At 29.4% G+C, this 21,438-nt stretch overlaps 1 protein-coding gene across 1 annotated transcript in view; it reads left to right on the forward strand.

The window, feature by feature from the left end:
- The first annotated feature begins 10,175 nt into the window (after positions 1-10,175).
- LOC126904062 (uncharacterized) overlaps positions 10,176-21,438 on the forward strand; it is a 28,426-nt gene continuing 17,163 nt past the window's right edge. The window contains exon 1 of the mRNA XM_050682713.1: positions 10,176-10,465. Within this exon, the coding sequence (XP_050538670.1) occupies positions 10,177-10,465 (289 nt within the window). The 5' untranslated portion in view covers position 10,176. The remainder of the gene's footprint in view (positions 10,466-21,438) is intronic.

The raw sequence follows: 21,438 nt of genomic DNA on the forward strand, positions 1-21,438 counted from the left end.
AGCCGGGAGGATATTGGCAACGGATTGCACGGATTACACGGACTTGACGACGGCTATCTCCCTGGATGCGTCTCCAAAACCCTCCATATTGGAGAGATTGCGGAGCGCGTCTAGGGCCGGTTCGCCGATGATAGGAACTTCGGGTTCAACCATTGTGGGAGTCAATGAAGTGGTGGCGGCTGAGCTGGGGGAGGACGATTTCTTGCGTCCCAAGCGCAAGGAGATCTCCCCAACGATCAGCCCACCCACTATCACATTGGAGGATACCCCGCCCGGTGCGATTGTGCCTATGCCGGCGACTCCTCTGCCGGTCTTGGCCAAAAAGCCTAAGTTGGTGCCCCTGACTGCAGTTGATCTCTTCAACGCTGACGGGACACCAAAGAGGGTGATCGGTCGGGCCGACGAGGTGTTGTCGGCTGGGCTAGACCTCGCCAGGGAGCAGGCGGGACAGCTCTCCGACGTGCTAGAGGTCTATAGCCCTCACAGGCGAGTGGTGAAGATGGTCACGGCCCTTATTGAAACCATAAGGGCCTTGGCTGATTTTCACCTCACCAGCTCGCCTGGGAGGAGATCGCCTGAACTAATGTCGGAGAGCCCCAAGTGCGTCCAGGACTGTGCGTCCCAGACAGAGTACTGGTGGGACACTTATGGCCCACCATCTAGGCCCATCGGGGACGCAGCGTCCCCCCTACATGGCGGTGAGGTANGTCCCCCATACATGGCGGTGAGGTAGCAGCGGGTGCGCTTCCACTTGCCATCGCCGCCGCCAAGAAGCGGAGGAAGAAGAAGAAGGGGAAGAGGAAAGACGCTGCGTGTCCTACCGCGGACATCACAGCGCACCTGCCACTCAGCGGTGCAGCTCCCCTTCTGTCTCCAAGCGCACCTGCCGCCGCTCCAACCCCTCCCCCAGCCACCTCGTGGACAGAGGTAGTAAAGCGAAAAGGGGCCAGAAAGGTGGAGCGGCCGACGGCAGCTACCAAGGCGGAGGTCCCCAGCGGGCCCAGGCCGAGTCCGCCGCCACCGTCGCGAGGCCCGACTGCCGCCCAGCTCCGGGCCAAAGTCCCGAAGACGGAGGCGGTGGTGATCGGGCCGCTGAAAGAGGGTCAACGGTACGCCGCGGTCATAAAGACTGCGATGGCTGCCGTTGACCTCAAGGCCCTCGGGGTTCAGCTGGCGGGCACCAGGCGGACTCGCACGGGGGCCGTACTCCTGGAGGTACGGGGTTCGGGCGCCCAGGCTGACAGCCTAGCAGACAGCCTGAAGGGCGCTCTGAAGGAGCATGACGTGCGCGTCCACCGTCCGGTGTTGACGGTGCCCGTCATGCTCCTTGACGTGGAGGAATGGACGGAGGGGGGCGACGTGCAGAGCGCACTGCTAGACGCCCTCCGCCGTCCGGAGGACAAATCGCCGCCGGAAATCGGACCCGTTGTGGTCCGAGAGAACTCCGGCGGCAAAGGGCGATACGCCAGGGTGGAGGTTCCGGCAAGGCTGGCCCCTCGCCTCGCAGGTCTCGCTCGTATCCGTGTGGGATGGGTCACCTGTAGGCTGAGGATCCTTGGCGACAAGGGTCCGAGGTGCTACAGGTGCCTGGAGCACGGGCACGTGGCTCAGACCTGCAAGGGACCGGACAGGTCCAAGGGGTGCTTCTCCTGTAAAAAGGAGGGGCACCAGGCCAAGGACTGTCCGGGTGCGGGGTCGGCCTCAAAGGCCACGAAGACAAAGGGGGGGCCTGGAAAGAAGGCTCCCCCCGTGAAGAAGAAAGGGGGAAAAGCCGAGGGATCTCCCGGTGCGCAGCCCGCTAGTGGATGAGATTCCTTCAAACGAATCTCAACCACTGTCGGGCCGCTCAGGATCTGGTCCGGCGGGCGGCGTACGAGATGGGCACCGACGTGTGCATCGTCTCGGACCCGCATGCCGGATCGGTCCGGGACTCTGCCGGCTGGTTATTGGACCGGTCCGGCAGAGCGGCGATNAATGGAACCGGCCACCCAAGAATGTCACCATTAAAATACGGCAATGGAATTTCCGGTAACCGCGATCCGAGTGGAACCTGACTATACGATTTAATATCGCGTGATCCGATATTATTGTTGCATATGGATAGATTAGGACCACCAGTGCTAGTCGGTGCAGTGGTAATAGGCTGAGAAACTACATTATCTGAATGCCCCGTAGGCGGCACGTGGCTATCAGACATATGTGAATCAAGTTAAATCAGGTTAGACCGTTGTGAATCATTTAAATTAGTAGAACCATTAATTTTTTCTTGTTCGATGGCATCTGATGGTTTATATTGTTCGACAACACTGACCGTGATAACATATAATTGACGAACCTCCGACTCAAGAGTTATAGAAAATTCATTCGTACAGTCTAAATCTAGCATCGCATCCAATACTTCTTAATTCGCCACAAGAAAGCTCTCCCATAATGTTTTCAGATCATTAGCAGCAACGAAAAAACGCGACACAAGTGTTGTTTGAGTATCCAAAGCCGCAGACATGTCGACGATGGATCGGATTCGAACGACCACAGTATCCCTCGCTAAAATCGCGGTCGTTCGAAATCTAATCAAATTTCGCATTTCGCGTTCCGATCTGTTTTTATTCACATCCGCCATAATAATAACAAAAAAATTTAATTAACCTTTAATAGGAAATACAAAAATAACAAACCAGAATAAACGAGCTTACTATTGCCGCGCTATTAACACCAAATCACGGTCAATTAAAATTAATAAATAGAGAAAAAAAAACAATAATAATAATAATAAATAACTTCACGTGAAAAATCAACAAAAATACATAATTCAAAGTTGCTCTTATTTCTTTTGAACGCACTTATGATCACATAAGAAAAAAAAAAATCCGTATTATTATATTAGACACATTCTATAAATAAACTTACTTTCTTAGCGCAACTTAGTATGTTAATAATAATTAAAAAAATTAAAAAAATATACCAAATGATAAGTAAAGACATCAAGCATCTATTAAAAAAAAGTTATAGCATTATTAAGTCAAAAATATAAAAAAAAATTATTTAACAAAAATCGTAATTTTTTATTAACTTTGTTGTCTATTTTCTTATTAATATCCTATTTAAGATAAAGTATGTCAAATAAAAAAGGGATTTTTAAAAAATATTATTTCTCATAAAAAAATTATGCTGATCCATACACTTTTCAATAAGTTATAGCATTATAAAGTTAAAAGTGTGAAAAATAAAATCGAGAATTTTCACACAAAAATTGCATTCGGTAGCCGTTTTCACTATGAAGACCAGTCCAGAGGTCAATTTTTTTTTTTTCAAATTAAAGTGCATTACATTAGCTTTAATTTAAGATATATATAAAAGTGTCAGACCTTCCGGAACATTTTCAAAAGTTAAGTAGAAAAAGTTAATTTTTTGTGAAAAAATTGTCATTTTAAATCCCCCCCTGTGGGCAGATTAAGGGTCAAATTTACAAAAAAAAAATACCAAATGATAGGTAAAGACATCAAGCATCTATATAAAAAAAAAAATTATGTTGATATGTTAATTTTTGAAAAAGTTACGGCAGTTTTTAGTAAAAAAAATTGAAAAAATTTCGAAAATTTGTAATTTTTTTGGAGGTTTCCCCCATTTAAAAAGTGCAAACAGACACCAAAAAAAAAAAAGACATCATAGTAAAACCAATACCTTCTCAGCTTCGCATCGAAGCTAAAAGAAAACTGTCGTTGCTATAAACAGGTACGCAGAGTACATTAAGGTCGTGATAGATATATATTCATAATACAAAAATTGAAAAAATGATAAGATAAAACCTATCATTTGGTATTGTAGTAAAAAAATTGAAAAATTTTAGAAAATTAGCAATTTTTAAATTTGTAATTTTTTTGGAGGTTTTCCCCATTTACGAGGAACGAGGGAATTTTTTTCAATTTTTGAGGCTAATGTCTTAATATTAATAATCTATAATATTAAAAAATATGAGTTATAGAAAGCTCACTCTATTTTTCAATAAACCACACTAATATTTCAAAAATACATTTTGTCTCTCATATAATTTTTAGTTTCTAAATTAGTTTCTTCTTTTAATGATCTTTATTTAATTTTGTCATGAAGATAAGTCCAGAGGTCAAATCGTTTTTTCAAATTAAAGTATATTACATTAGCTTTAATTTAAGATATATATAAAAGTGTCAGACCTTCCGGAACATTTTCAAAAGTTAAGTTGAAAAAGTTAATTTTTTGTGAAAAAGTTGTCATTTTAAATCCCCCAAAAAGATATACCAAATGATAAATAGAGTTATCAAGCATCTATAAAAAAAAAATTATATTGATATGTTCATTTTTGAAAATTTTATCGCAGTTTTTAGTAAAAGAAATTTTTAAAATTTCGAAAATTAGCGATTTTTAAATTTGTAATTTTTTTGGAGGTTTCCCCCATTTACGGGGAACGAGGGACATTTTTTCAATTTTTGAGGGTAATGTCTTCGACTAGATACCATTTGTGATCTTTTGACGTATCGTTGAAAGAAATCCTTTCAGTGAGAGCTGAGAAAAAGTGGTAACAGACACAAAAAAAAAACACTCAACATCGCATCGAAGCTAAAAATGAGCTATTCATTAAATATACGAATTCAAAATAAATATAATGCATCAAATATATTTCTAAAATAATTTTGAAAATTAGAAAAAGTTAATCATTAAAAATGGATAAATTAATAGAAGATATAATAGACATCAAAATATAATATTTTTTCATACCACAACAAAACATGTTTAAATTATAAATATTATAAATAATTATTTTTTAATTTTGAACCATAAAAATAAGGAAAATGATATTACAGTTTTTATTTAGTCACTTGTACTAAATAAATAGAAATTTTAGAAAAATATTGACAGCAACGTGTAAAAATAAATTGTTCAATTCACACCTAATTTTATGAATACTTAATACTTTTATTTTCAAATCCATTAGTTAACAAATACACAATGTTTTATTTTACGTTTAAATTGATCATTGAGTTATTCAGCATTTAAACGTTAATTAATTACAATTGTAAAATATTTTTGTGATTAAAATTTTATTATATTTTTCAACTTATTTATGTAGGCAGATTACAGAGAGAGCTTTCGGCTAATGTTTTCCTAACATATGTTTATTTATATACAACATTTGAAAACGATATAATTTTTCTTTTAATTGGTGTTGTTATTCATTATAACAAAAATACGTCTTCAAAAACTGAAAAATCTCTCGCACACATAAAACTTAAACATAAATATAATTTTAGATAATATTGATTGATGTTATAGTGAATTACATAACAGTCGCATTTTTATGAAATTGTACTACAAAACTACTCTTTTTTTGGTTTTCTATAAAATTTTACATTTTATTTTAGCTTCGATGCGAAGCTGAGAAGGTATTGGTTTTACTAAGATGTGTTTTTTTTTTTTACCATTTTTTCTCAGCTCTCACCGAACCGATTTCTTTTCTATAATACGTCAAAAGATCATAAATCGTATCTAGTCGAAGTCATTAACCTCATAAAATTAAAAAAAAATTACCTGGTTCCCTGTTAATGGAGGAAACCTCCAAATTACAAATTTAAAAAACGCTATTTTTCGAAATATTTTCAATTTTTTATACTTAAAATTGCTATAACTATTTTAAAAATAACCAAATCAATATAATTTTTTTTATATAGATGCATGATATTATTACCTTTCATTTGGTATATTTTTTTTTTATACGTGACCCTTTACTTGCCCACAGGGGGGATTTAAAATGACATTTTTTTTACAAAAAATTAACTTTTTCAACTTAACTTTTGAAAGTGTTCCAGAAAGTCTGAAACCTTTTATATATATTTTAAATTAAAGCTAATATAATGTATTTTATTATGAAAAAAAAAAAATTTCGGACTTTATTTTATCTTCACGGTGAAATAGGATACCGAATGCTATTTTTGTATGAAAATTTTCGACTTTGTAATTTACATTTTTAATTTTATTATGCTATAACTATTTGAAAAATGTATAGATCAATACAATTTTTCATGAGAAGTAGTATTTATCGGACTATTTGCCTATATTTGAGGGGGTTCAAATCTAAAAAATGCATGTAGAAAGTAGAACTTTTTCAACTTAACTTTTGAAAGTGTTCCGGAAAGACTGACACTTTTATATATATCTTAAATTAAAGTTAATGTAATATACTTTATTATGGTAAAAAAAAATTTCGGACTTTATTTTATCTTCATGGTGAAAACAGACTACAAAGTTAATAAAAAAAATACAATATTTGTAAAAAAATTCTTTTTTTTATTTTTAACTTTATAATGCTATAACTATTTGAAAGATGTATGGATCAATATAATTATTTTTTTTATAGATGCATGATGTCTTTACCTATCATTTAGTATATTATTTTTTCATATCTGACCCTTTATCTGTCCACAGGGGGGGATTTAATATGACAACTTTTTCACAAAAAATTTACTTATTCAACTTAAATTTTGAAAGTGTTCCTGAAAGTCTGACACTTTTATATATATCTTAAATTAAAGCTAATGTAATATATTTTAATTTAAAAAAAAAAAATTGATCTCTGGAATTGTCTTCATGGTGAAAATGACTACCATATGCAAAAATATGCTATTTTCGTATGAAAATTCTCGATTTTATTTTTCACACTTTTAACTTTATAATGCTATAACATATTGAAAAGTGTATGGATCAACACAATTTTTTTATGAGAAATAATATTTTTTAATAATCCCTTTTTAATTCGATATACTTTATCTTAATCAGGATATTAATAAGGAAATAGCAGATCATGTAGCTTTTGGAATAATCCACCAATTGTTTAAAATTAAACACTATCTAAATATTTGCATCAAAGCGTTTTTTTTTTTATAGTGATGTTAATCACTGTCAGATATCATTATACTTGATCCAACTATGCCATGTTACCAATGTGCTGCGACCGCCCTGTGCTGGGTTTTTTTAATTTGAAATTTGTTTCCGTGGTAATTAAATAAATAATGCCTGTTTATTGTTACATAACTCCCCTTATCAGAGCTCTTGCTTGTTTAAAATATACCAGCTAATAATTTAAAATAAAATTAAAATAAAGTAAGATAAAAAAAGGCAAATTAATCTTTAATTAAAAAAAGTTTAACTGAAAAAGACATACGAAGGTTATATTTCAAAAATTGTGTAAATAGTCAAATTTTGTTTATTAAACAAACATTTTTTCAAGTACATTGTGAGTCAATATTGTTTATGATTTATTTATTTGTTAATGAAAAATTATATTTTTCTGTTATAAAATTAGGAATAATATTATAGACCTAAATAATAAGTTCTATATATAAAATTAATTTCGCAGTAGACTTAACGATGATAATTATTTTAAAATATCATTTAATTTTATGCATATAATAAGGTTTTCTAAGACAAGGCAATCCATTTATCATAACCCACTAAATTATTTACAAAATATTAAAAGAAATCTTAAAGCTTGTTTAATGTTACCATTGATTAAATAATATAATAATATTTGTTATTTTTAAACTTTTTTATACTTTGAGAAAAAAAAATTATTTTATGGTAATACAGTGGTGACGTGGCATAGTTGGGACAAGAATAGATGATATCTATTTGTAAGCTAATAATTTTACTATGATGTGTTTTTTTTTAATTTGTAATTTCACTGTTTTTACAAATTTTAATATCTCATAAACTAAACATGATAGATAATTTCTAATGGCAGATTTGAAATCAGCAAAACAAATTTAAAGAATAATAAATATTTATTAATGTTGCAAAACACGTGTCTAACTTTTATATTTTTACTTCTAAACTTAACCTATATGCCTTCCTTGAGATTCTCCTACTGTTGTTTTTATGTGCCAAATTATTACTTGGAATAAAAATTATGAATATTTGGGACAATGTTGCAATAAAATAACAAACAAAAAAACGAGTTGATTGACATTAATTAAAATTACTATTATAAGTATCGAAGCAAATCTGTACTAAGTGTATAATTTTAAGAAATTGGTGGATTAATCCAAAAAAAATTTTAATCAACTTGATTTTCTTAATTTTATTTTGATTAGTAGTTCCTTGATTTGTAAATATGATACAGTGTATGAATAAATACTTATTATAGTAATTAAATTTAGTATAAAATTGATTTTCAATAAATTGGTATTGTAAATTTAACAGAGAAATTATAAAAAAATCCTCGAATGCAGGGAAACTTTAGATTACTATCGAGGTTCAACAAAGTTACACTAGCATGGGTACCGGGACACAACGGTGTCACTGTAAATGAGAATGCTGACATTCTAGCCAGGAAATGAGCAGATAACACCTATGTTGGACCAGAACCAGTGGTAGGACTCATTGAGCAATCGCTCAAAGCGCTACCCAAGAATTGGTGCAGAGGACAACACAGGAAAATCTGGAAGTACTTGGTAGTACCTAGACAATCTAAAATGTTTATCAAGACCCCTGGTCTACTGTTGGGTGATCTTAATAGTATGACTAAACATCAAATAAGCACCCTGACTGGTCTACTGACAGGACATGGTCACCTGCTTAAACATCTTAACGCAATGGGGGTATCGGAATCACCATTGTGCAGGAAGTGTGGAGTAGAAGAGGAAGACTCATTTCACATCATGTGCGAATGTGAAGCCTTGTCCACACTAAGATCAAACTAATTGAATAAACCTTTTCCTGAAGAAGAAGATATTAAAAATCTAAAACCCAGAGAGATACTTAATTTCGCCAGAAAGACAGGACTCTTTGGTATCTTTAGAGGTGACTTTATGGTTGGTAATGTATTAACACTTTGGTGATAACACTTAGATGGGTAAACCGAATCAAGACAATTCGGTATGAGATGCGCACAATGGTCCAACAGGTCTTAGTGCATGGACATTATGTCCACCTCGATAGTAACTAAAACTAAAACTTCTATGAGCTCAAACATGGCTTATATTTATTAGTTTTATGTGTATTTACATTAATATAATAATTTTTCTAAATTGAATATTTTTATTATTAATATTACAATACATTTAATTATTATGATACGAGTATATACACTTATTCGTTCATAGTAGTACATCGATTACCGATAATCAATGTATCCACATTGCGACGTGATGTATTTATTACATGTTTTGTTCTTATTTGTTCCGTATCATCGAGTAGTGGAAATTCTCAATAGATAATTTATTTTCAAAACTTAATTTTACAATCGATAGCATATCCACAAAATTCCAATTCCACAATATTATATCAATTATAACATTGCATTTACGATAAAACGATATTTTGAACATAAAAAATAAGTCGCGTGGGGGTAAATATACCCATTTTAATTTTGATGACTTTTTTAAGTCATACATTTTTTTCTCGAAGGTATTTATTTATGAAAATCGATTCAATATTACTATAAAAAGCATCTTCTAAATTTATATCAATGTACACCTTTTATGCAATATAATACAATAGTTTTTATTTATGTGGGGCAATGCTAGACCCCCACGCGACTGTTTAAGGGTTAAACTACCATATACCCATAGTAGGCGATGGCTGTTAAAGGAGACGCGGTTCACGGGCCTCTGTGTATCTCGAAGCGACGCGGAACGGTTATGGAAAAAAATTATTAAACTAAGTATTATCGTAAATTTTTTTGGACCCAATATTTTTTCTCTCTACAAAAATAAAAAATTCTTAGCAGTTTTTGAGAAAATTTTTGTCTTATCAAACTTGGAGAATCTTGCACACATAATTATAGACAGCCCAAGTAAAATATATTCGATTTTTTTTATAAACACTTAAAAAAATAATAAAATTTGATTTGACAGCCCTACAGTAGTTTTAAAAATTATGTTATTTACTTTAAAAAAATAACAATTTGCTTAGTTTAAAATAATGATTATTTAAAAATTATTTTTAAATAAATAAATAAACAACAATAAATTTAAGAATTATTAAATAAACATTCTTTCTTTTTCATAAAACATTATTTTCATAAAAAAATTGTATTTAATACATTAACTATTTTAATAAGTCTTTAATGTCGTTAAGTGAACTTTAGTATAAAGTATATAGTCAAAATTATTATTTAACTAAATATCATTTTAATATAATTAAGTTATGTTATTTCACACAGTTTTTAAAATCATTATAATTATTAATATCTTTGTTAAACCATTTAAATTGTCTAATGCAATAGAGACTGGTTATCCGTATGATGTAAAACCCGCTGACAGACTTCGATATTTAAAATGTTCATACTTATACAGTGGTTTAAATCATCTGGAACTATCTATATTAAATATAAAAATGTATTCAAATAACTTAAAATTACCTACAGCTGTCTTCAACTCATCTAAGTATGCTAATGTTGTTAGTAAACAACTAAGTTCGATTTATGGTATTAATGGTATCGAAATTGGTTCTTTGTGGCTATTAAATGCTTATACGAAAACTGTTCGTACTTATGTAAATCATCCTAAGATACCTAAATTGACAATAAATTACATAATACTTGAAAACATATTAAAAACCTGTGATTATATTGTAAGTAAGTATAAACAAGATATCATTATTAACAACTGTCCAAAAGAAAGTATTTATCATAACAAATGTAAGGATTTTGAAAAATCACATGTAGAGTACTCCATATTAATTAAACGAAATTGTGATAAAATGGAATTTATGGTAGACAGAAACCATATGTATACTAATCTTAAAGTGGATAATATAGACATGTTTAATAGTCACAATATATTGTTTAGAAAATTAGGAGAAAATTCGGAAACAATTAAAAATCTGCAGCTTACGTATAACGTCCAAGTGTTGTGGGAAAAATCTGACTCAAAAATAGTACACTACTATAACAAAATTCAAGAATTTACTTGGACTGAAGACCATCTATTACCATTCAAAGTGTACTATACATCCGTTTTTGATTTCTTACAAATTATCATGTTGAGGTTAACTCGTAAGCATTTCATGTATCTAATGCATCAAAAAGTTGAGTATATTCAAGATTTTACTGTACAATGGTTAGAAATACTTGAAGAATTTGTAAGTTTGTTGCATCCCGATAATGTTTCATACATTTTTACCATTAAATCAAACATTGACTACTTTGTTCGAGATTTGCCTAAGATAGGAACATCTGTTGATTTAGATAATCTTACATTCTATTTTAATAATTTTACGAATACATTAATTCAACAATTAGACATGATTGCATTCGGGCTTTGTAAAGATTTAGAATGTTATGCCAATACACCAATAGAATTGAATGGGAAAGAGCTTTTTACAATAAACCAAAATGATCAACGACGTTTCATGCAACACAACCTTAAATCTAATACAACAGTTGAAGTATTTAGTATTGAAAATACAAAAGAGTATATTAAATTTATTAAAACCATTTTTAATGGATTTGATTTTAATATTATTCGATCTTTCATGAATTATATTGACGAAATAAGTCAATACAAATTATTTTAATTCTTAATGTAGATATTATATAAGTATAATAATAAATGTTTTATTATAATAAAAATGTTAATTTAAAAGTTTTTCCTTCTGTCTTATACAGGATTGAACAATGTGACTGAAAATTTTTATGACTATTGATTCAATAATTAATTTGTTGTAGTTGACAAGTCCTCTTTAAATTAATTACATTTTTATACGTTGAATGGTTATATAACACAGATAGGTACAGCTCATACTGATAGCATTTAAATCAATCCTTTAAAAAAGCTTAATTAAAAAAAACCCCAGCACAGGGGGGTCGCGGCACAATGGTCACGTCACCACTGTGCCAAATAGTTGGATCATGTATAATGATATCTGACAGTGATTAAAATCACTATCAAAAAAAAAACGCTTCGATGCAAATCTTTAGATAGTGTTTAATTTTAAAAAATTGGTGGATTATTCCAAAAGCTACATGATCTGCTAGTTCATTATTAATTTCCTGATTAAGATAAAGTATGTCGAATTAAAAAGGGATTATTAAAAAATATTATTTCTAATAAAAATATTATGTTGATCCATACACTTTTCAATATGTTATAGCATTATAAAGTTAAAAATATAAAAAATAAAATTGAGAATTTTCAAACGAAAATAGCATTCGGTAGCCATTTTAAATTTAAAAAAATTTATTGACATTAAGTAATTAGTTAAATAGTTTATCATATTAATAATAACTTTTTTTTTAATCTTAAAATCATACATATTAAATTTCATTACTATTAATACATATTTTCTTTCATTTGATTCGTCTGTGATAGTATTTTCGTAAATTTTTATTATCGTGAGTTCTAGAACTAGAATTAATGTTTTTTAATGGGGTAATGAATGTAGCCAAATTACTGAGGAAGGATTATTGTATACAGCTGAAGAGAGTTGATTAGCCAAAGAAGTGATCCAGGATTTCTCAGCAGTTTGAGCATAGGAGTTAGTGGACATGTATTCGAGAAACGAACCATTGGGGGAAGACCAATCATTACTATTATTAGAGACAAAATGCGGGTTCATAGTTTGGACACTGCTATTCACATATATAGGGTGATTTTTTTATCATAACCCACTCAATTACTTGCAGAATAATAATAATTTAAACATTTTTTTTTTATTATCTTTAGTTACACATTATTCTTAAATTTTTAACTATGTAATACTTTTTATATAACAATTCTGTGTACCTGCTAATATCGATTTTATGTACATAAAATTAACTTTAATTTGATATATGTTTGAAGGACGCAGTATTTCCGGAACATTTTCAAAAATTAAGTTGAAAAAGTTAATTTTTGTAAAAAAGTTGCTATTTTAAATCCCCCTTAATGAGCAGGTTAAGTGATAGATTTTCAAAATATGATATCAAATGAAAAGTAAATATCTAAAATTTTGATTTGTTGATTTTTCAAAAAGATATGGACGTTTTAAGAAAAAAAAGTGAAAAAATTTCGAAAGTTAGCGATTTTTAAATTTGTAAGTTTTTTGTATATTTCCCGCATTTGCAGGGGACGAGGGAATTTTTTTCAATTCTTAAGGGTAATGTCTTCAACTAGATATGATTTGTGATCTTTTGACGTATTTTTGAAAGAAATCGGTCCAGTGAGAGCAGAGAAAAAGTGGTAACAGACATAAAAAAAAAACACATCATAAAAATTAATACCTTCTCCGCTTCGCATCGAAGCTAAAAACGTTAAGATTACCACCGCCTGGATTCTGTAGACTACTGTCAATTTGATTTTTTTTGTACGTTGTTTTTTTTTTTTGTATAAAATAAACTTCGAGAGTTCATGAAGAGGACGAACAATACTTGAGATTAAATAAAGTTATAAATATAATATAAAATACAAGTATTAATCATAAAAATAACTTTAATAACTTTTTATCAACATAAAACATATCAAGTATCAAAAACAAAACTTTCGTTTTTAAAGGGCCATAAAAACCCACATCTAGGTGTTGTTATCGGTGGCTAGTATGAGGTGGTAATCCGAACTTAATAATTCCATTTTCCTTACAAAAATTGAATATCTTCAATGATTACATGAGAGGAATGGTTGTCCATGAGAAGAAAAAGTGGATATGTAATACTTGGCCGAGCATTTGATGCAAATGGTTAACAAAATTGGTAGCTGTCATCCATCTTTAAATTATGGTACTGCTACTGAGCTCAAAGGGGCGCAACTTCTAAAAATCTTGAATTTATTCTCACCTTAGGATAGATGAAAAATGGAGATATGTAATTTCCAGTAGCACTCATGGCGCACACACACGTGATTGTGAACTATTGCACAAGTCGTGCTGATTCAGCACATAGCTGACCACTCGACTTGTGCATATTCGAGTCAAATATTTTATATAACAATCAGTCGTAGTCTAGTCGCCATACTATTAATTGTATAGATAATTATTACGATTCATCTATGTCAATAACAATAAACCAGTAATAAATATTAAGTACTAAAGTTATTTCTTAAACCATTTTCAATAAGTTTAAGAACCAACCTACAATACTTCAGGTTAATTACGTCAATTGATTTAATCTTAAAATCTTAGTAAACAGTGCCAGATTTAGACATTTGGGAAGCTGGGGTAAACAATATTTGAAGGCTCACACTTTATAATAAAATAAAAATGGTATATTATAGTCAATTGGTCTTTGAAACATATATAAATATATATATATATATATACAGGGTGATTTTTTTATCATAACCCACTTAATTACTTACAGAATAATAATAATTAAAAATTTTTTTTTTATTATTATCTTTAGTTACACATTATGCTTGAATTATTAACTATGTAATACTTTTTAAGTTCATCCCTTATGCCTGGTAAAGATGTCAACTTTGTTTTTTTCAATGGTAACACATATTTTTAATTTAATAAAATGTTTGAGTATTTAATTCATTAATAAATGGCATTTGAATTTTTAATATAACTTTATTAGCTTATTAGATATAAACATTTAAAGTTTCAAAATTTTGAGTTAATATACATGTATAATACACATGGGATTGTAAATACAGGTAGTTAATTGGATTTTTATGACATTGCTGTCTCAGTCACGGATTGTTTATTATCAATTATGATTATCAATAGATATACTTTCTGTATTGTCAGTTAGTGTATTTATAAACTCACAACAATATACCTTACTATCATTGATAATAACAATGCTGTGTACCTGCTAATATTGATGTCATAAAAAATCAATTAGCTACCTATATTTGTAATCCCTTGTGTATTATATCTGTATATATACTAAAAAATTTGTAACTTTAAATGATTATATCTAATAAACGAATTAAGTTACATTAAAAATTCAAATGCCATTTACTATTAAATTAAAAACTCAAACATTTTATTAAATTAAAAATATGTGTTACCATTTAAAAAAACAAAGTTGNTATAAATATGTGTAACCATTTAAAAAAACAAAGCTGATATCTTTACCAGGCATAAGGGATGAACATAAAAAGTATAACATAGTTAATAATTCAAGAATAATGTGTAACTAAAGATAATAAAAAAAAAAAATTTTTTAATTTTTATTATTCTGTAAGTAATTGAGTGGGTTATGATAAAAAAATCACCCTGTATAGGGTCAAGTGGCGTAAATGGAAATTGGGACAAAAAGAAAAAAATATTATTTAAAATAAATTATTAGTGATTATAGAATTTGGTATCATTATAACCACAGTACACATAAAGTATAATAGTGTGCAATGATAAAAATATGGAAAATTTGAGGATATGTATAAATTGTTATCACTCGAAAAAGTGTTTATGATTATTTTAGATTATATTTTCTGCTCAACGGCTTTTGAGAAGGGCATCTTCATCAAAAACATAAGTAGAACAGTACAGTTTGAACTAAATTGTCATTTCATATTTACTTATTTACTATAAGGCTCTAAAACTAGTTTAATATCACTTTGTCTATGGAATTATATTTTTTTTGTAAAATACAAAATAAAAATCAATTGGGGTAAATGGAAATATTAAGAACAAATATAATTTGAAATATTACGATCTTTATTATTATTTTTTTTCAACTTCAGAGTGCGTAATTATATCAAAAAAACATATTAACAGTTGTAGAAAATCAAATTTCGTTAGAACCTTCAACGTCAAACACTTTTATGGACTAAATTTTTCCAACATCAAGTAATAATATCTCAGTAAGCCCAAAAGATATAATATCTATTTTTTCAATTCAATTAATACAATTTGTGTTACAAAAGACCGAGTTCCAAGTCTTAGAGAAACAGAGTATGGTGAAGTTTTAACAAATAAAAATGTGTTAAAATAATTGGAGGAAGCAATCTCAAAGAAAAATCAAATATCCTAGTAAACTTGGGAGACATAAGAAAGCTATTAAAGATGTACAAAATATTGTGTTGGAACAATCAATTGATAATATTTATTATGTAGTTTATCATTCATCAGATGATGATTGTAATGACAATTCATTAGATTTAAGTATTGAAGAAGTTTTATACAATACACCAATTTGGTCTCAAATAAAACCTGGAGTATTTCTTTTAATAGATTTTATTGGAGGGAACCGTAAGAAACAACATTTTAAGTATGTATGTTTAGTTAAACGCGTAGATGAAGATGATGGGGATATTTTAGTCCGAGGATTAAAAAAAAAAAAAATGAATTTGGAACTGATTTTTATATTGTTGAAAATGCCTTGTCAGACATTACAGTATAGATGATTCTTGCAATATATCTAATACCAACTGAACATAAGAAGAACAGAAAAACGATATTCACATTTCCAGGATACATAAATGTCGATGAAAAATAATCAGTTTAGACACTATGTTATCTACTTATTCATACATTAATTTATGTGATATATTTTAAAACTAAATATTTTGTTAGTTTGTTATTTTGTTTAGAATTTTTACTTTACGTTGTTATTTTTTATGTTAAATTATTGTTATCACTATTATATGAAAACAAAAGACTGTTAATATATTTTGAAAATTTATGAAATAGTAAGTAAGTATTAAACTGTACTAAATTATGTTAAAATAATAAAGATTACCTAATTATTTGACTAATTTAATTGTAATATATAATTCAAACAAATTTTCATTTGCCCCAGGCTTATAACATTATAAACTATACTTTAATTTTCATTTACCCCATACACAATATACTATTTGGGACAAATGGAAATTTGTAGGCATCGAATATATGAAATAATATAATGATAGCTGTAACAGAACAATTTCATTTGCCCATTATGTTTGCTCAATATAACACTCGCTGTTGGAAATAATTATTTTCGTTTACCCCAGAAGTTTGGGGTAAATGTAAAATTTTTATGCAATTTTATATTATTTTTTTCTCTTAAAATAATCAACTATTTTAACGTTTGATTGAAATGTTAGACACATATTGTATTAGTTCAATAGTTTTTATCTAAACCAAAATTAAAAGAAAATTATTACTACATGAATCTAATAAAAGTTGTAAAACATTTAAATTTCATTTCCATTTAAAAATAAGTAATACTTAATTAATAAGAAAACTTTATAGCTAATTTAATGTGAACATTATATGTTTAACTAGCCTAAAAAAATGAAATGACTGATTGATTACAACTTTTCACCAGTATTTAAAAATATATTATCATTTTTAAACTAGGGCGAAGGATATGCGCAGAGATTAATATAAACAGACCAACATTTCACCTGAAGTCATTATATTCAATAGTTACTTCCAAAATAATGTTCAAAAAACGAATATAAACCAATAATTTTTTTAACGTAGGATTCTGTTAAAATATTAATATTAACTTCCCAAATGAAAAAATTATAGTATGTTTTATACTTTTAAAAATGTGGCGTGCGTGATAGTTAAACAACCATTCTGTACAATGAGGTAGAGCGGATAAGAAAACACACGAAACGACGTGGTTCACTGTTGTTTAACACAATAAATTATTATATTCGAAACGAAAAATTCTTTTTAGTTTGTACAGCTCTTCGCTGTTGTTCTAGTGCACTGTTTTAATATAATTTTTCACGGTTAAAAACAAATTAAATATAATAATAAAAAGTAAACTAATTGATTTCATGCCGTTGCTATAAACAGGTACGCAGAGTACATTGTTAACTATAATTTCATCGACATATGGCTCTGTTTTATCGATTGGTTTAAATGTTAAGTCAAAAAATTTTGCCTTGTAAACTGATATACTTATAGCGTATCTGTCGATAAAGCCATGATTGTCAATAAATAGTGCTTAACTGTGAATAGTGACGTCATAAAAACCAATACAATTCCTCGTATATTATAATACATATACAATTATTTAAATTTGGTATACTCATTTTAAGTACTATTGATAATTAAAAAAAAAAGGAATGCTACTCTACAACAGTGAAATTACTATAGAATTTTGATTTAAAATAAAACTTTTGCTGGTGTCAGCAACGCAGTGTCCCGAATGGTCCTCGGACGTCCCAAAAATAGTACTGTTGATAACGACGGTGCGCTGGTCCCGTATCAGTTCGTTGTGTCCAGTCGTGCGACATGTTCGGAGCCGATGGCGTACATCTTGGACATCTTCAGTTCGACGATGTGAACAATGCTCAACATATCATTTACGGTTGATCGTTGTCGGCCGTGCGACACTTGCTGGATTTTGCACCGTGGCATATGGCGGTGTTGATCAGTTAAACAACCATATACAAATAGTAGGGCCACGGCTGTTCACGGGCCTCCATATATCTCGAAGCGACGCGGAACGGTTATGAAAAAAAATTATTTAACTAAATATAATCGTACATTTTTTTGAACCTAATATTTTTTCTCTCTACAAAAATAAAAAATTCTTAGTATTTTTTGAAAAAATGTTTTCTTATCAAACTTGGAGAATCTTGCACACATAATTATAGACAAGCCAAGTAATTATATTCCATTTTTTTTATAACCACTTAAAAAAAAAAATTTTGATTTGATAGCACTACAGTAGTTATAAAAATTTATGTTATTTACTTTAAAAAAATAATAATTTGCTCGTTTAAAATAATGATTATTTAAAAATTATTTTTAAATAAATGAATAAACAACAATAAATTTGAGAATTATTAAATAAACATTATTTTCATAAAAAAATTTATTTAATACATTAAATATTTTAATAAGTTTTAAACGTAGTTAAGTTAACTTTAGTACAAAAAGTATATAGTTAAAATTATTTTATGTTATATTGAGTTATGTTATTTCACACAGTTTTTAAAATCATTATAGTTATTAATATTTTTGTTAAACCATTTAAATTGTCTAATGCAATAGAGACTGGTTATCCGTATGATGTAGAACCCGCTGACAGTCTTCGATATTTAAAATGTTCATACTTATACAGTGGTTTAAATCATCTGGAACTATCTATATCAAATATAAAAGTGTGTTCAAATAACTCAAAATTATCTAAAGCTGCCTTCAACTCATCTAAGTATGCTAATATTGTTAGTAAACAACTAAGTTCGATATATGGTATTAATGGTATCGAAATTGGTCCTTTGTGGCTATTAAATGCTTATACGAATACTGTTGAAGTTAATGTTTTTGTACATTCAAAGACATCTAAGGTGACAATAAATTCCTTAATACTTGAAAACATATTAAAAACCTGTGACTATATTGTAAGTAAGTATAAACAAGATATCATTAATAACAATTGTCGAAAAGAAAGTATTTATCATAAAATATATGATAAGGATTTTAAAAAATCACATAAAGGTTACACCATATTAATTAAACGAAATTGTCATAAAATGGAATTTATGGTAGACAGAAACCATATATATTCTAATCTTAAAGTGAATAATATAGACATGTTTAATAGACACAATATATTGTTGAGAAAATTAGGAGAAAATTCGGAAACAATTAAAAATCTGCAGCTTACGTATAACGTCCAAGTGATGTGGGGAAAATTTGACTCAAAAATAGTATACTACTTTAATAAACTTCATGAACTTACATGGAATGAAGACCATCTATTACCATTCAAAGTGTACTATACATCCGTTTTTGATTTCTTACAAATTATCATGTTGAGGTTAACTCGTAAGCATTTCATGTATCTAATGCATCAAAAAGTTGAGTATATTCAAGATTTTACTGTACAATGGTTAGAAATACTTGAAGAATTTGTAACAATTTTGCATCCCGATAATGTTTCATACATTTCCATCATTAAATCAAACATTGAGAAATTTGTTCGAGATTTGCCTAAGATTGGGAAATCTGTTGATTTAGATAATCTTACATTCTATTTTAATACATTTACGAATAAATTAATTCAACAATTAGACATGTTTGCATTTGGACTATGTAAAGATTTAGAATGTAATGCCAACACACCATTAGAATTGGATGGGAAAGAGCTTTTTACGACAAACCTAATGGATCAACGACGTTTAGTGCAACACAACCTCAACTCTAATACAACAGTAGAAGTATTTAGTATTGAGAATACAAAGGATTTTATTTATTTTATTAAATCTTTTTTCAAAGGATTTGATTTTAGTATAATTCGATCTTTTATGAATTATATTGACGAAATAAGTCAATACAAATTATTTTAATTCTTAATGGAGATATTATATAAGTATAATATATTATTATTATAATTACATTTTTTATTCATATTAAAATTATTTTACTATATTTTAAGTATTTTACTAGGAAATTATTACTATTAATTCTATTTAAGTTATCTATTATAATAAAAATGCAAAAAAATATTGAGCTTTTCTGATAAATTTACAATATATAGTAATTATAAAACTTTTTGACTGCATATTGATCTTAACGATACAATTTTTTTAATTGTCATAACAATTTCTATTTAATGATGTCAATGTCAAACTTGACAATTGAGCTAAAAGTTATGGTAAAATAAATTATTTTTTTTAATGTAAAAATTTACAACAATAAACTTTAAACGATGAAAAAAATAGGTTAAATATGTCATTTTCCTTATTTTTAACATATTAATAATCAAAATCAGTATTAATTTAAAACAATTTTTTTTGTTCTTAATTATTTTTTTTTTTATATGTAAATACTATTTTTTAATAATATTAAAACTTTAAAGTGGTAGAAATAGTCTANTTATATGTAAATACTATTTTTTAATAATATTAAAACTTTAAAGTGGTAGAAATAGTCTAATTGCACATTTGAAAACATCGCGAAATGTTGATTGTATTTTTGTTTCTGATGAAAGTTCCTTATAGTCCAGTGTAGAAAACTTATAACTTTATCAAAAATGACCAAATCAGTATAATTTTTTTTAACATTTCTTTACCTGTCATTTTGTTTTTTTATAAATCTAACACTTTACCTGTCCATACAAGGGATTCAAAATGATAACTTTTTTTTTTTAGTTAATGTAAATCCTTAAAATGAATTCAGTTCTGGATATTTTTAAATCTTTTTAAATACCAAAAATTACTTAGAAATGATTACTATGATTTCTATTTTAGTGCTCTATTACGATAAAAATGCAAAAAAATATAATCATCATTAAATAATGAGTTTTAAATAATTAGGCTTAAAAATAGCATAGTTTTAATTCTCATAAAATTTTCTATTTAATGACGTTAATTTCAAACTTGTAATTGAGCTAAAAGTTATGGTAACATATTCAATTTTTTTTACTATAAACTTTCATAAATCTTTATCAAAAATTTTTCATCAACTATAAAGAACCAAAAAAATAGGTTAAAAATGAAAATTTGGACTTACTATTTTTAACATATTAAAAATCAAATCAGTAATAATTTGAAAACAAATTTTTTTTCTTTTAATTATTATTTTATATGTAAT

This window comes from Daktulosphaira vitifoliae, unplaced genomic scaffold (genome assembly GCF_025091365.1).
Source record: "Daktulosphaira vitifoliae isolate Bord-2020 unplaced genomic scaffold, ASM2509136v1 Scaffold_1, whole genome shotgun sequence".
NCBI lineage: Eukaryota > Metazoa > Arthropoda > Insecta > Hemiptera > Phylloxeridae > Daktulosphaira > Daktulosphaira vitifoliae.